This window comes from Narcine bancroftii, chromosome 1 (assembly GCF_036971445.1).
Source record: "Narcine bancroftii isolate sNarBan1 chromosome 1, sNarBan1.hap1, whole genome shotgun sequence".
NCBI lineage: Eukaryota > Metazoa > Chordata > Chondrichthyes > Torpediniformes > Narcinidae > Narcine > Narcine bancroftii.
Window position 1 is genome coordinate 396,693,067 of NC_091469.1, and position 12,719 is coordinate 396,705,785.

At 44.5% G+C, this 12,719-nt stretch overlaps 1 protein-coding gene across 5 annotated transcripts in view; it reads left to right on the forward strand.

Annotated features, from left to right (window-relative positions):
• Positions 1-12,719, forward strand: part of phf14 (PHD finger protein 14) — a 222,761-nt gene that overhangs the window by 128,667 nt on the left and 81,375 nt on the right. The window contains exon 15 of one of the 5 annotated variants that reach the window (XM_069913739.1): positions 6,121-6,198. The exons of the other annotated variants lie outside the window; for them this stretch is intronic. Coding sequence (XP_069769840.1) covers positions 6,121-6,150 — 30 coding nt within the window. The 3' untranslated portion in view covers positions 6,151-6,198. The remainder of the gene's footprint in view (positions 1-6,120; positions 6,199-12,719) is intronic. 5 annotated transcript variants of the gene reach the window in all.

Genomic DNA, 12,719 nt, shown 5'->3' on the forward strand with positions numbered 1-12,719 from the left:
AGCACTACCTTTCAATGATCGTATCATCTGCAAACTTGGCCACAAAGTATTCAAAGCCTTGCAAGAAGATGTACTACTAGAACCACAGTTCTAGTTCATTCAAGGTTTGAATGAATTTGCCAGTGGATTTGGCATCAACCTACAGATCTGTAAAGGAGAGAAATAAATTCAGAATGAGAGGCTGAGAGCGGGAAACAGAATTTTATTGAATAAATCTTCCTCTATTCCCTATGAGGAACAAGGTGAGAGAAAATATTACTTGAGTGGAATAACGCAACTACTTTGATGCTCATGCACATTAGAAAGTAAATGCTGAGTATCATGAGAATTCAATGTGCACATTCAAACCTTTAATTGTGGTGGAATTGGAGGAGGATCTGGAATGAATGAAGTCACTGTATGGTGAGCATTACCAATTTATGTGAAAATTAAAATAGATTACAGACCTAAAGCCACATAAATGGCTCTCAATGTGAAAAAAGTATTTGGTGTTAAGCATTTGACTGTTCTAGATAGATTATTTAAAACGATTGCAATCTCTCAGGTGCAAATGTAAATGTGTAGTTTTATTTGTTAATTATTTTAATGATCTGCTTGAATATTTCCAGTTAGAAATAGTTAGTTACTAAATTTAGTCTAGAATTGGCAGCACTGGTATAATTTGTGCTTTTAAGTGATAACTACTCCATCTGTTCTGTGATCACAGCCAAAAACTAACAGATGGGACACAAACCACAATCTGTTAAAATATGCTGCAGTCTTTCTTCTTTATTGTGGCCCCTCAGAATGCGATGTAAGAATTTAATTGTATGAGCTTTCTGCTCCAGAAGCACACTTGCTTGTTTCTGAAGCTGGGAGTGTGTTAATTGATGGCTGAAGTTGTAGGCTTCTATTTAAAATAATGAATTAGTTGCTGCCCTTTACTACAGTTTTGGCAATCTCTCAGGTGCAAATTGTTCACTGGAGATCATGTGTTGGAGATGTGCCTGTAAGCTTTCAAATTACATTATTTGCTTAATTTTAAAATATTACTGATTTGTGAAATCTGAAATGTAAAACTGTGATTTTTTTTGCAATGTTGGAAGATTTAAATCTATAAACTGAACAACATTGAATTAATTGTGTGACATTTAGCTAATACAGGTACATAATCTTTTATCCAAAATTTGAAAACGAAAACCTCCAAAATCTAAACACTTTTTCCATGGATGTTGTCTGCGCACCAAACATGATCCGATGTGACCCATCCCCATCAAGCGCCGTGTCTCAGTGCTCCTACCAGTCAGATGTGCCGAGAGCCCAAGCTCCCCGCTTCTGCCTGGGAGCCCAAGGCGACTTCTTTGATGCGGACAGCCGCCAGTCCTCTACACTTCCCAACCGCCGCCACCAATCCCTAATTATGGTTGTCGCTCCTGCCAGGAGCCGGATGACACTGGAAGAAGTCTTTAAAAAGACTCCAACCTGAAGACGATGGTCACCATATTTTCGGGTGTTTAGGTTAGTTTGAGCCAGTTTATGTTTGAGGTTTGACTGTATATTTACTTAAACATAAAATTTCTTAATATACCACCATTGCTATTATTATCTGAAAATTCTGAATTGTGTCTGGTCCCAGTGGTTTTGGATAAAAGATTATGTACCTGTATTGGTAATAATGGTAAAGAATTTTTTTCTGTTGTATTTCAGTTAAAGGAAATAAATTTTTCAAAAAGACAGGTGTTGTTTGGATATAATATAACCATTACAGCACGGAAACAGGCCATCACGGCCCTTATTGTCCGTGCTGAAACACTTATACTCTCCTGCATTCTGCCTATAATCCTCCATACCTCTTACATACCTCTTACATTCATATTGCTATCCAAATTTTTCTTAATAGATAATATTGTACCTTCCTCCACCTGTAGCTCATTCTACATGAACACCACTCTCTGAGTAAAGAAGCTTCCCCTTGTGTTGTACCTAAACTTTTTCCCCCTATCTCTCAGTTCATGTCCTCTTGTTTTAATCTTCCCAATCCTCAATGGAAAAAGTCTATCCACAATTACTCTATCTATCCCCCTCAAAATTTTAAAGGTTGCTATTAAATCCCCCCCCCTCCCCCCTCATCCTTCTACACTTCAAGGAATAAAGACCTATCTTGTTTAACCTTTCTCTTTAACTTAGGTGCTGAAACCCAGATATCATTCTGGTGAATCTTCTCTGTACTCTCTCTATTTTGTTCACACCCTTGACAATATTCCAAATTTGGCCTCACAAATGCCATGTACAATTTTAACATTACCTCCCAACTCTTATACCCTATGCTTTGATATATAAAGGCCAGAATTCCAAAGGCCTTCTTCACTACCCTATCCACCTGAGATTCCACCTTCAGGGAACTGTGTATCACTATTCCTAGATCTTTCTATTCAATCGCGCATTCTTTAAAGCCCTACCATTTACCATATATGTTCTATTTTGATTAGTCTTACCAAAATGTAGCACATCACACTTGTCAGCATTAACCTCTTTTTACAAACTTTCAGCCCACTCTTCTAACTTGCCTAAATCTCTCTACAAGATTTGAAAACTTCCTCACTATCCACAACACCATCTATCTTAGTATCATCTGCATACTTACTAATCCAATTTACCACGCTGTCGTCTAGATCATTAATGTATATTACAAAAAACAATGGACTCAGTACAGATCTTTGAGGCACAGCACTAGCCACCGGCCTCCAACCCGACAAACAGTTATCCACCACCACTCTCTGGCATCTCCCATCCAGCTGCTGTTGAATCCATTTTACTTCTTCCATATTCACACCTAATAATTGAACCTTCCTAACTAACCTTCTATGTGGGACCTTGTCAGAGACCTTACTGAAGTCAATATAGACAACATCCACCGCCTTACCCTCGTCAATTTTCCTGGTAACCTCTTCAAAAATTTCAATAAGATTTGTCAAACATGACCTTCCTTGCACAAATCCATGTTAATTGTTCCTAATCATACCATGTCTATCCAGATAATTATATATGCCATCTCTAAGAACATTTTCCATTAGTTTGCCCACCACTGACTGATAATTGCTTGATTTACTCCTTGAACTCTTGTTATACAATGCATTAGGGTTTCTGATAGCTTAGATGTAAATACAATCTAAGGAATACATTGCTTAAAAAAATGTTGGATAAACATTTTTGGATTTTAATATTTGGGTGGTTAATATGCTCGGATTTGTCGCATCTTCTAAAACATTTAATACATTTTTTCTCATGCACATGCTTTATCGGTATATTTCCTCCACTGTATCATTGACCTCTTGTCATCATTCAATTATGTTTGACTGAAGATTTGGCTTAATTAATTTGTTGTTCATAATGCAGATTCCTGGACATCAGGGAAATAAAATGTAGAGTTCCTGACACTGTATTTGCAAACATGATTCTAGTAAACTGTGACAAAGACCAGATCTTGCTGGCTCAGTCTCTGATATTGCCATCTAGTGTCTCCCTACAGCAAGTGGCATGGATTAACTGTAGAGTTTTGCATTTCTAAGTTTGGATCATGGAACAGGAATGAAAATGCCATGCTCCTGAAATGCTTCTGATAAACTTTGACCGTCTCCAAAGAGGGAGCGAAGTTTTGACAAATGATGTTCACTAATTTTTGATTATCTATGGTGTTCAAAAACATTTAAGAATTAACACAATTTAAGTAATTTTAGAGGCGATCAGAAATTGAATTGGTTGAGGAACAGGAGATTCCAAATGAAGAGGTTGATGCTTCACAACTAAATTAGTATAGTGATGAAACTCAAAGATGTTTTGTTTAAAGGTGCAACATTTGGCACATTTGAGAGTTAGGCAGAGAAAAAGAAATGCTTTGGAAAATAGAACATATCACAAATGGAGATTCAAGGGTAGGGCATCTTTGCTAATAAGTTTGATTACTACTTTTACCTTCAAAAATTTGGTCAATATTTCCAGACATTCCGCTCATGGATGTTTGGCAAACATTTTGCAACAAGCAAGAGCCACCCAAAAACTCATGGCAGACAGGAGTGGAAATCAGAGATGTGTTGAGGAAGGGAGAATACATTGTGGGATCTTTGATTTCACCAGTAATTAGCAGTGAGTTGATGAAATTGAACATACAACCAAGAGCAACATTAGTAATATTTACTTTCCTCATCTAAGCCAATCTGTAGTCGGAATTCACAAATATTCCTGAATCATTCTTAGATCATAGGGCAGCACGGTTGGCATAGCGGTTAACGCAACGGCTTGACAGCGCCAGCTATCGTGAAACCAGGGTTCGAATTCTATGCTGTCTGTAAGGAGTTGGTATATTTCCCCCATGTGTGTGTGGGTTTTCACCCAGGGCTCTGGTTTCCTCCTACCATTCGAAAAGTACCAGGGATGTAGGCTAATTGGGTGTAAATTGGGCAGTACAGACTCGTGGGCCAAAATGGCCTGTTACCATGCTGTATGTCTAAACTTTTTTTTTAAATTGAAGTTCAACCTGTTTAAGAAGAATTTCATGGAATAACAGAGTTGCAGATGAAGACAAAATTATTATGCCCCTAATTTTATGTTCTATTATTCTCAACAAAGATTCTATTCTTTCTAAATGTATGATTTTGTTCTCTTTCAAATCATCCACTTTCCATTAGAATAGTAACATGATGAGGAATCATTGTGCATCATCTTATAAATAACAATTCTTGCTTAGAAAATCAAAAGTGAAGCTCGACTTTCTGCAAGTCATTGTCCTTTTCCCTTTGCTCCAATGCACCCATCAACAAAGAATGTATTGCAAGGATAACCCTTCTACTATCAAATAGGTACGGCTCTTACTAGCAAGAAATGCTGGATGGTCTGCTGTTCGCATTTCCCATCCTTCCTGAACAGTTTTCAAGTCAAGATTATTGTCATCTGATAGCACAAGTACAATGTTCTCCAGTTCTTGGTGTTAAACATGCGATCACACAACCAGACATAGCACACGTGCAAACAATACATATGAGGAGAGGTATTCATATGTACAAATAAATAAATATTGTTTCATGAATATGACAGTCTCGGATGGTTACTGTGAGCAGCTCCTTTGGCCATTCAGCATTCTCACTGACCATGGGAAGAAGCTGTTTCTCAACCTGGTAATGCTGGCTCTGATACTCCTGTATCTCTTTCTTGATAGGAGCAGCTGAAAAATACTGTGTGGAGTGGAAGGGGTTCTCTATAATTTTGCATCCTCTCTTCAGACAATTATCCCAGTAAATCATGTCAATGGGGGTGAGGGAGACTCCAGTGATCCTCCGTGCCACACTTATGGGCCTGTGGTTGACAGCAACCGTACCACACTGTACCCAGCCAGGACACTCTCGATAGCACTCCTACAGAAGTTTGACATAATGGTGGCTAGTAGCCTTTGTGCACTTCAGTCTTTTCAGGAAGTGCAGTCACTGTTGTGCCTTCCTGACAAGTGAGAAAATGTGTTGTGTCCATAATAGGTCACTACTTTAGTGAACGCCAAGGAACTTCCTGCTCTCTCCACTACAGAGTTGTTGATGTGTAGTAGAGGGTGGTCATTCCTGATCCTGTTGAGGTCCACGATCATCTCCTTTGTCTTGTCCACATTGAGACTCAGGCTGTTCTTCTTGCTCCATATCAAGAGATTTCCCATCTCCATCCTTGTTTGCTGATAATACCAACTACTCTTGTGTCATCTGCAAACTTGATGTACTGTTGGAGCTGGATCTGGGAATGCAAATGTGGGGTCTGTAGCGTGAACAGGAGTGGGCTGAGCACAAAGACCTGAGGTGCGCCAGAGCTCAGTGTGATGGTGCTCAACGTTATGGTAGCAACCTGGACAGAATGTGGTCTTAGGAAGTTCAGAATTCTGTAATAGGGAGGGATGTTTTGTCCCAGTGAGGACAGCTTCTCCACCAGCCTCCGAAGACATCTCTCATGTTCCCCCACACCTTGATGAAGGGCTGAAGCTAGAAACGTTGGTGATGTATCTTTACCTTTGCTACATAAAGGCACTGTTTGACCTGCTGAGTTTCTCCAGCATTTGTGTGTTTTTTCACTTAACCACGGTGTCAATAGAATCCTGTGTTTTACCAGCCTCTGAAGAATGATCGTATTAAACCCTGAGTTGAAGTTGATGAACAGCAGCTTGATGTATGCGGTATCGTTTTCCAGGTGGGTAAGGACCTGGAAAGACTTGGAAGGTTCTCCTTCCTCTTTTTCTACCTCCCACACCATTTTTTGGTTCACCTCTCTTCAACCCTTCTGAGTTATTGCCCTAGCTCCTACATAACCTCTTCCATGGATCTGTACCTTGCAATTTTAATTCAAATTGTTTATCTTCACTCCCTAAACACTTGCTGCTTCTTTTTAAGGGATCTTCTTTTGAATGCTTAGGAAATTACCATCACAATCCAAATGATTTTTGAAAAATATAAAACAGGGTTGACAACCCTAATTTCCTTTTGGTTAGTACTAAAAACCACAGAGGCCTTGTTTTTTAAACAATTTTTATTAACATTTTTCTATCATTTGTCTGAAATGATTTGTTCAGAAAATGAGTAAAATTGAGGGGGGGGTGGTTAAGAATGTCAAAATAAGAGGTTTTTAAAACTATAAAATAAACATTGCAAAGGTACTCATTAAGAGGGAGGGAGGATTATAGAAGGATTTAGGCACTTTTGGATAAATAAGTAATTAGTAATAGAGTAGCAAATATTTTGCAGCTGGAGAAATAGACAAAATATTTAGATGAAAACTTGAATCAGAGAAAACTGGGAGTCAAGTGCTGGAAGATGGGATTAATATGGATCGGTGCTCATTAGTTGATGTAGATGTGGTGGGCCAAGTGGCCTGTATGATTGAGACTTGATGTGCTACAATGAAGATAAATGTAATGGCAGTTTTAGGAAAGACTATTTTAGAGCCAAAATTAGTGTTTGGTTGTGGAATTTCTTTACACTGACAAAGTCTGTGATATCACCTCTAGCAAGAATAGCATGGGTGATAGGCTCATACAAAATGGACTGCTGAATAAATGTAATAAAATACATGTTTTCTTGAAGAAAAGGTCGCTTTGTGGTTCATCAAATGTTACCAATATTAGTTCTGCTGCTCGTGCACAGAAAGGAGGATCACAGATTATTCACTAACATCTTTATTGTCAAAGTCCAGAGAACTGAATTGAAGCAGTGAACTTTGGAGATTTGTACCTTTTTTCAGAAATGCTTAGGAATGCATATGTAAACAATAACATGTACAATTTAACTGTGTTGTATTCCTTGGCATTTTTAGAGGTATTGCATATTTGAAGCAATAACAAAGCCTCATGACCCCATAAAGAACCACTTAAAACTTTGCTTAGAATGATTTTATCTGCTGCATGGTACATACTTTTTTATTTTAATTAAATTATAACTATGCATTGTTGAAGCTAAGAAATGGCATTCAAAAATATTTCCAGCAAGATGAGTGGAACTCTCTTCAGCGTAATTGCAAATAGAAGATTCAGAAGAGAGATCGAAAGGCTCCACCATTGAGCCTTATCTGGTGAGAATAGATAAATTCTTAACCAGTTTTTAATGATTTTTACATTTTGGAATTAAGTGTTTGGAAAAAAAAATTCAATACTGCACAATAGACTCTTTATTCAGTTTTAAGTCACAAAGAAACATCGAAGAGGGCCTCTGCCTGTGAATGTTCAGCAATAGTGGATCGAGGCTTATACAGTACAACTCCAATTATCCAAAATGGTTGAACCGCACCTCTTTCCGATGACTGCATTTTTCGGATAACTGGTCATTTTTTTAAAACAGCCCAGTAGCAACAGCAAATTATTTGTAACAATGGTTAAACAACAACAAACAAGGGAAGACATTTTAAGCATTAAAAAAATCTTAATTCTCACCAAAAAAATGCTGGCCATGACCGATCCTTGACATGTCCCCCAACGCCGCCGCCAATCACCAAGACTACACAACCACTGCTGCCGATTCCTGACACATCCTTACTGCTGCTGCCGATCCTCAGGGAGGCTTCCCAGGCCGGTGGAATACTCACTGGCGAGTCGGCGGGCTCCTATCTCCCTGTGGGCTCGTTCCAGCAGGGGCTATTCTGGCTTTGCGTCCTGGTTCTCAGTGTTGGAACCTGACACAGACCCAGTCTTCACCTGCACACACTCCCACCCCCCCCCCCACCCCAAACAAACTGCCAATGACAATCACTGACACCTCTCCACCGAGGTCCTGCTCTTGCCCTGGACCCCAAGCGGCGGAGGAGGGGGTGGGGAGAGCAGCTGCTCGCCCCGCATTTTCAGCTTGGCTGCATCTCCAACCCCACGACCCTTCTGCACCGCATATTGTTAAACTGTGAGACAGTGGTATCTGCCGCTGAAGCCATGGTCTCACAGTGTCGCCAGAGCTCCCGATGCCCCACTCCAAACCCTCCCCTTGGCCTACACCGGAGATGTGCAAATGCGATAGGCCGATGGAGGGAAGGCCACTGAGCCAGAGGTCCCGCTCCTGCCTGGGAGGCCACTCTCCTTGAAGATGCTGGGACAAGGGATTCTTATGACCGCTTGCAGGTGGAAGACAGTGGCACACAGTTTGAGAGGGTGAGTTGGTGAGAAAAATGAATGGGGAAGGTAAATAAGAAATGGAAAGAGAGAGGGGAGGGAGTTCTAATTTTATGTCAGGTGAATTTTTTTTCAACCTGTGAGGTCAGTTCAGCTCCAAAAACATTTCAAACAACTGAGGATTTCTGATTGTTTTAGATATCCTCATTTATCCAATTTTTTTCAGAGGCGAACAGGTGTTACTTCTGGGTGGTCCAAAAAAATTTTGAATAAATTAGGATTTTGGATAATCAGATTTCAGATAATCAGAATTGTACTGTATTTTGAACTGGTATTATTGGATTAGGCAGTCAAATAGCAATAAAGAAATTCATAATGCACAACATTTTTGACAATTAGTAGCTGGTGATTTGAGCCAGGAGCATTTAATTGTTGTGGTAGTGCGCCATTAGGCAGGCGAACTGGCCCCACAGCTGGCCAAAATAGCGCCCTCGGGGGTTTCCTCCCGACCTCGGCACTGGGCACAGAAGCCCAAGCTTGGCGACCCACGTGACGCCCAGTGACGTCAGGGCCCTCCAGTGCGGTTCTCAGCCAGGTCCGGGCTGAGAGTATAAGACTAGCCAGGCAGCCTTCAATAAATCAGTTTTTGCTCACTGAACTCAACCTGTCTGGTTGTGCGATCCTTCAGTTAGCAGTGTAGCCACCGCTACAATTGGTGACCCCAACAGGTTCAAACGTCTTTGAACCCAACATGAATGACCCTTCGATCAAGCTTCCTGACTTCTGGGTTCAGGAGTTGGAAATCTGGTTCAGCCACTCAGAGGCTCAGTTTCACCTCCGCCAGATTTAATCGGATTCGACCATGTGGTCGCCGCCATGGACCAGACCACCGCCAAACGAGTGCTTCACCTCGTTCAGCACCCTCCTGCAGAAGATAAATATGGGACCATCAAGTGGGTGCTCACCGGCTCCCTCGGCCTCTCCTGGTGCCAATGTGCCGCTCGGATGCTGCGCCTCGACGCCTTGGAGGACAGAACTCCAATCAAGTTGATGGACGAGATGCTCGTGCTCATGGGCGATCACACCAACTGCCCACTCTTCGAGCGCATCTTCCTCGACCATCTGCCTGAAGACATCCGGCCGTTACTATCCCAGGATAACTTCGTCGACCCTAGGAAGGTCACTTAAAAGGCTCAGGAGCTAAGCCTCAAATGATTCCAGGAGGGCTCAGCAGTCCAGCAGGTTACGAGTCACGGGCATGACCACTCCAAGCCTTCCTCTAGCGCTGCTTTGGAACACCCAGCCCCTGCAGGGGCCTCAAAGAGTATAGCCAGAAGCAAGTCATCCACCTCAGGCCTCTGCTTCTTCCACCAGCGCTGGGAAGCCAAGGCTCGAAAGTGTCATCAGCCTTGCTCGTTCCAGAGAAACTAGCAGGCCAGCCGCTATTAAAGGCTGCAGCAGCTGGCCAAGAAAACAGCCCTCTCTACCTGCGGGATTCAGTCAGCGGCCGACGCTTCCTTGTCAACACCGGGGCCCAGGTCAATGTCATCCCGGCCACAGCCATTGAGTCCTGGAACTGGCATCGAGGACCTCCCCTCCATGCAGCCAATTCGATAGAGATCCGAACGTATGGATCGGCCAGTGGAAGTTCTCGTGGAGGTTCACCATTTCGTCCCTTCCAACCACCATCCTGGGTGTTGACTTCCTCCATGCCCACGGACTCCTGGTCGACATTAGAGGTAAGCGACTGGTAGATGCCTGTACCTTCCAATCTGTTCGCCTTAACGCCTCCTGCACGGAGCAGCCGCAGATGGCCACGGTCAGCACGCCCAAGGACAAGTTTTAGCAAATCCTGGACGAGTTCCCATCCCTCCTCAAGCCGCAGTTCTCCACCACCACGTCACGGGGTGCTTCATTACATCCCCATCCAAGGCCCGCCGGTCCACGCAAAGGCACGCCGGCTCCCGCCAGATAAGCTTCAGATAGCGAAGGAAGAGTTCTCGCATCTGCAGGAGCTAGGGATCATTTGACACTCCGACAGTCCTTAGGCCTTACCACTCCACCTGGTTCCAAAAGCCTCTGGCAGCTGGAGCCCCTTCGGAGATTATCGGTGGCTTAACGACACGACAGTACCTGACCGTTACCCAATCCCTCACACCCAGGACTTTACAGCCAACCTGCATGGCGCGAGGGTATTCTCCAAGGTCGACCTGGTGCTTGAGTATTAGCAAATCCCGGTGCACACCGAGGACATACCCAAAATGGCCATCATCACCCCCTTCAGCTTGTTCGAGTTCCTACGCATGCTGCTCGAGCTCAAGAATGCCGCCCGGATCTTCCAGCGCCTTATGGACACAGTGGGCAGGGATTTGAATTTCGTATTCATTTACCTGGACGGCATCCTTGTCACCAGCAGAGACCGGGCACAACACAAGTTTCACCTGCTCACCCTCTTCTCCCGACTGGCTGACTTCGGCCTAACGATCAATCCAGCCAAGTGCCAGTTCGGGAAAGAGTCCATGCAGTTCCTGGGCCATACCATCACGGCTGAAGGAGCCACACCTGCCGCGACGAAGGTCGCTACAATCAGGGAGTTCCCACACCCAGACAACCTCCAGAGGCTACAGGAGTTCGCGGGTATGGTTAATTACAATAACCGCTTCATTCCAGGCACTGTGCACATCATGCAGCCGCTCGTTGCCCTCATCGCAACCAAAGACAAGACACTCACCTGGACTCCAGAGGCCAGCGGGGCATTCAAAGCCACGAAAGATGCCCTCGCGAAGGATACCCTGCTCGTCCACTCACGCACCGACCTCCATATGGCGCTCTCCATCGATGCCTCTGCCACAGCCATTGGTGCCAGCAGGTGAATGGACAGTAAAATCCACAGGCATTCTTTAGCTGACTTCTTCACCCGCGAGAACACAAGTATAGCGCTTTCGATCATGAGTTGCTGGGCATGTACTTGGCGGTGCGTCATTTCCGCTATTTCTTGGAGGGTAGGCCTTTCACCATTTTTACCAACCACAAACCCCTCGCTCAGGCGCTCACTATGGCAAGAGATCCCTGGTCAGCCCGCCAACAGCGTCACCTCTTCTTCGTGTCAGAGTTCACCACTGACATTCGGCACAAGGCGGAGAAAGACAACGTGGTCGCCGACGCACTCTCACGACCAACCATTTGCACACTGATACCCGGCCTCAACTTCGACCATCTCGCCTGGGACCAGAAGTCCGACGAGGAGACATGGACCTTCAGGACTGCCAACACGGGGCTGCAGTTCCAGGACCTCCCAGCTCCTCACGGTGAAGGCACCGTCCTCTGCGATGCCTCCATGGGGACCCCACGACCAGTGGTTCCCCAGCAGTGGCACAGGCAAATCTTCCACCATATTAATGACCTTTCCCACCCTTCCATCGGGTCCATGGTCCGTATGGTGGCAGAACATTTTGTCTGGCACGGGCTTCGGAAGCAGATTGTGGACTGGGCCAGAACCTGCACCCATTGCCAGCTTTCCAAGGTACACAGGCACACTAGAGCGCCCGTATACGATTTCGAACACGTCCGGGGACGTCATTGGACCCTTACCCGTTTCCCGAGGTAACGGTTACCTTTTCACAGTGGTAAACCACACCACTCATTGGCCCGAGGCGATCCCGATGCCAGATGCCTCCACAGACTCCTGCTCCCGAGTGCTTTTGAATGGTTGGGTTGCCCGATTTGGCATCCCGAACCAGCTCACCAGCGATTGGGGCGCCCAGTTCACCTCTGCACTCTGGGCACAGCTCGCCAACAGTCTGGGGTTCGAGCTACATCACTCCACAGCCTATCACCCACAGACCAATGGGCTAGTCGAGTGATTGCACCGCCACTTTAAGTCGGCACTTAAGGCCCACCTCACCGGCCCCGACTGGGTAGACGAGCTGCCTTGGGTGCTCTTGGGCATCCACTCGACACCCAAAGACCTACAGGTGTCATCAGCCGAGCTGGTCTACGGTGCACCGCTAGCCATACCCGGTGAGTTCGTCAACGTATCTCACAACCCCCAGCAGTCACCGCACGGTCTACTTCCCCGCCTCCAGGCCCAGTTAGACTCCTTCACACCCCCACCACTGCCCAG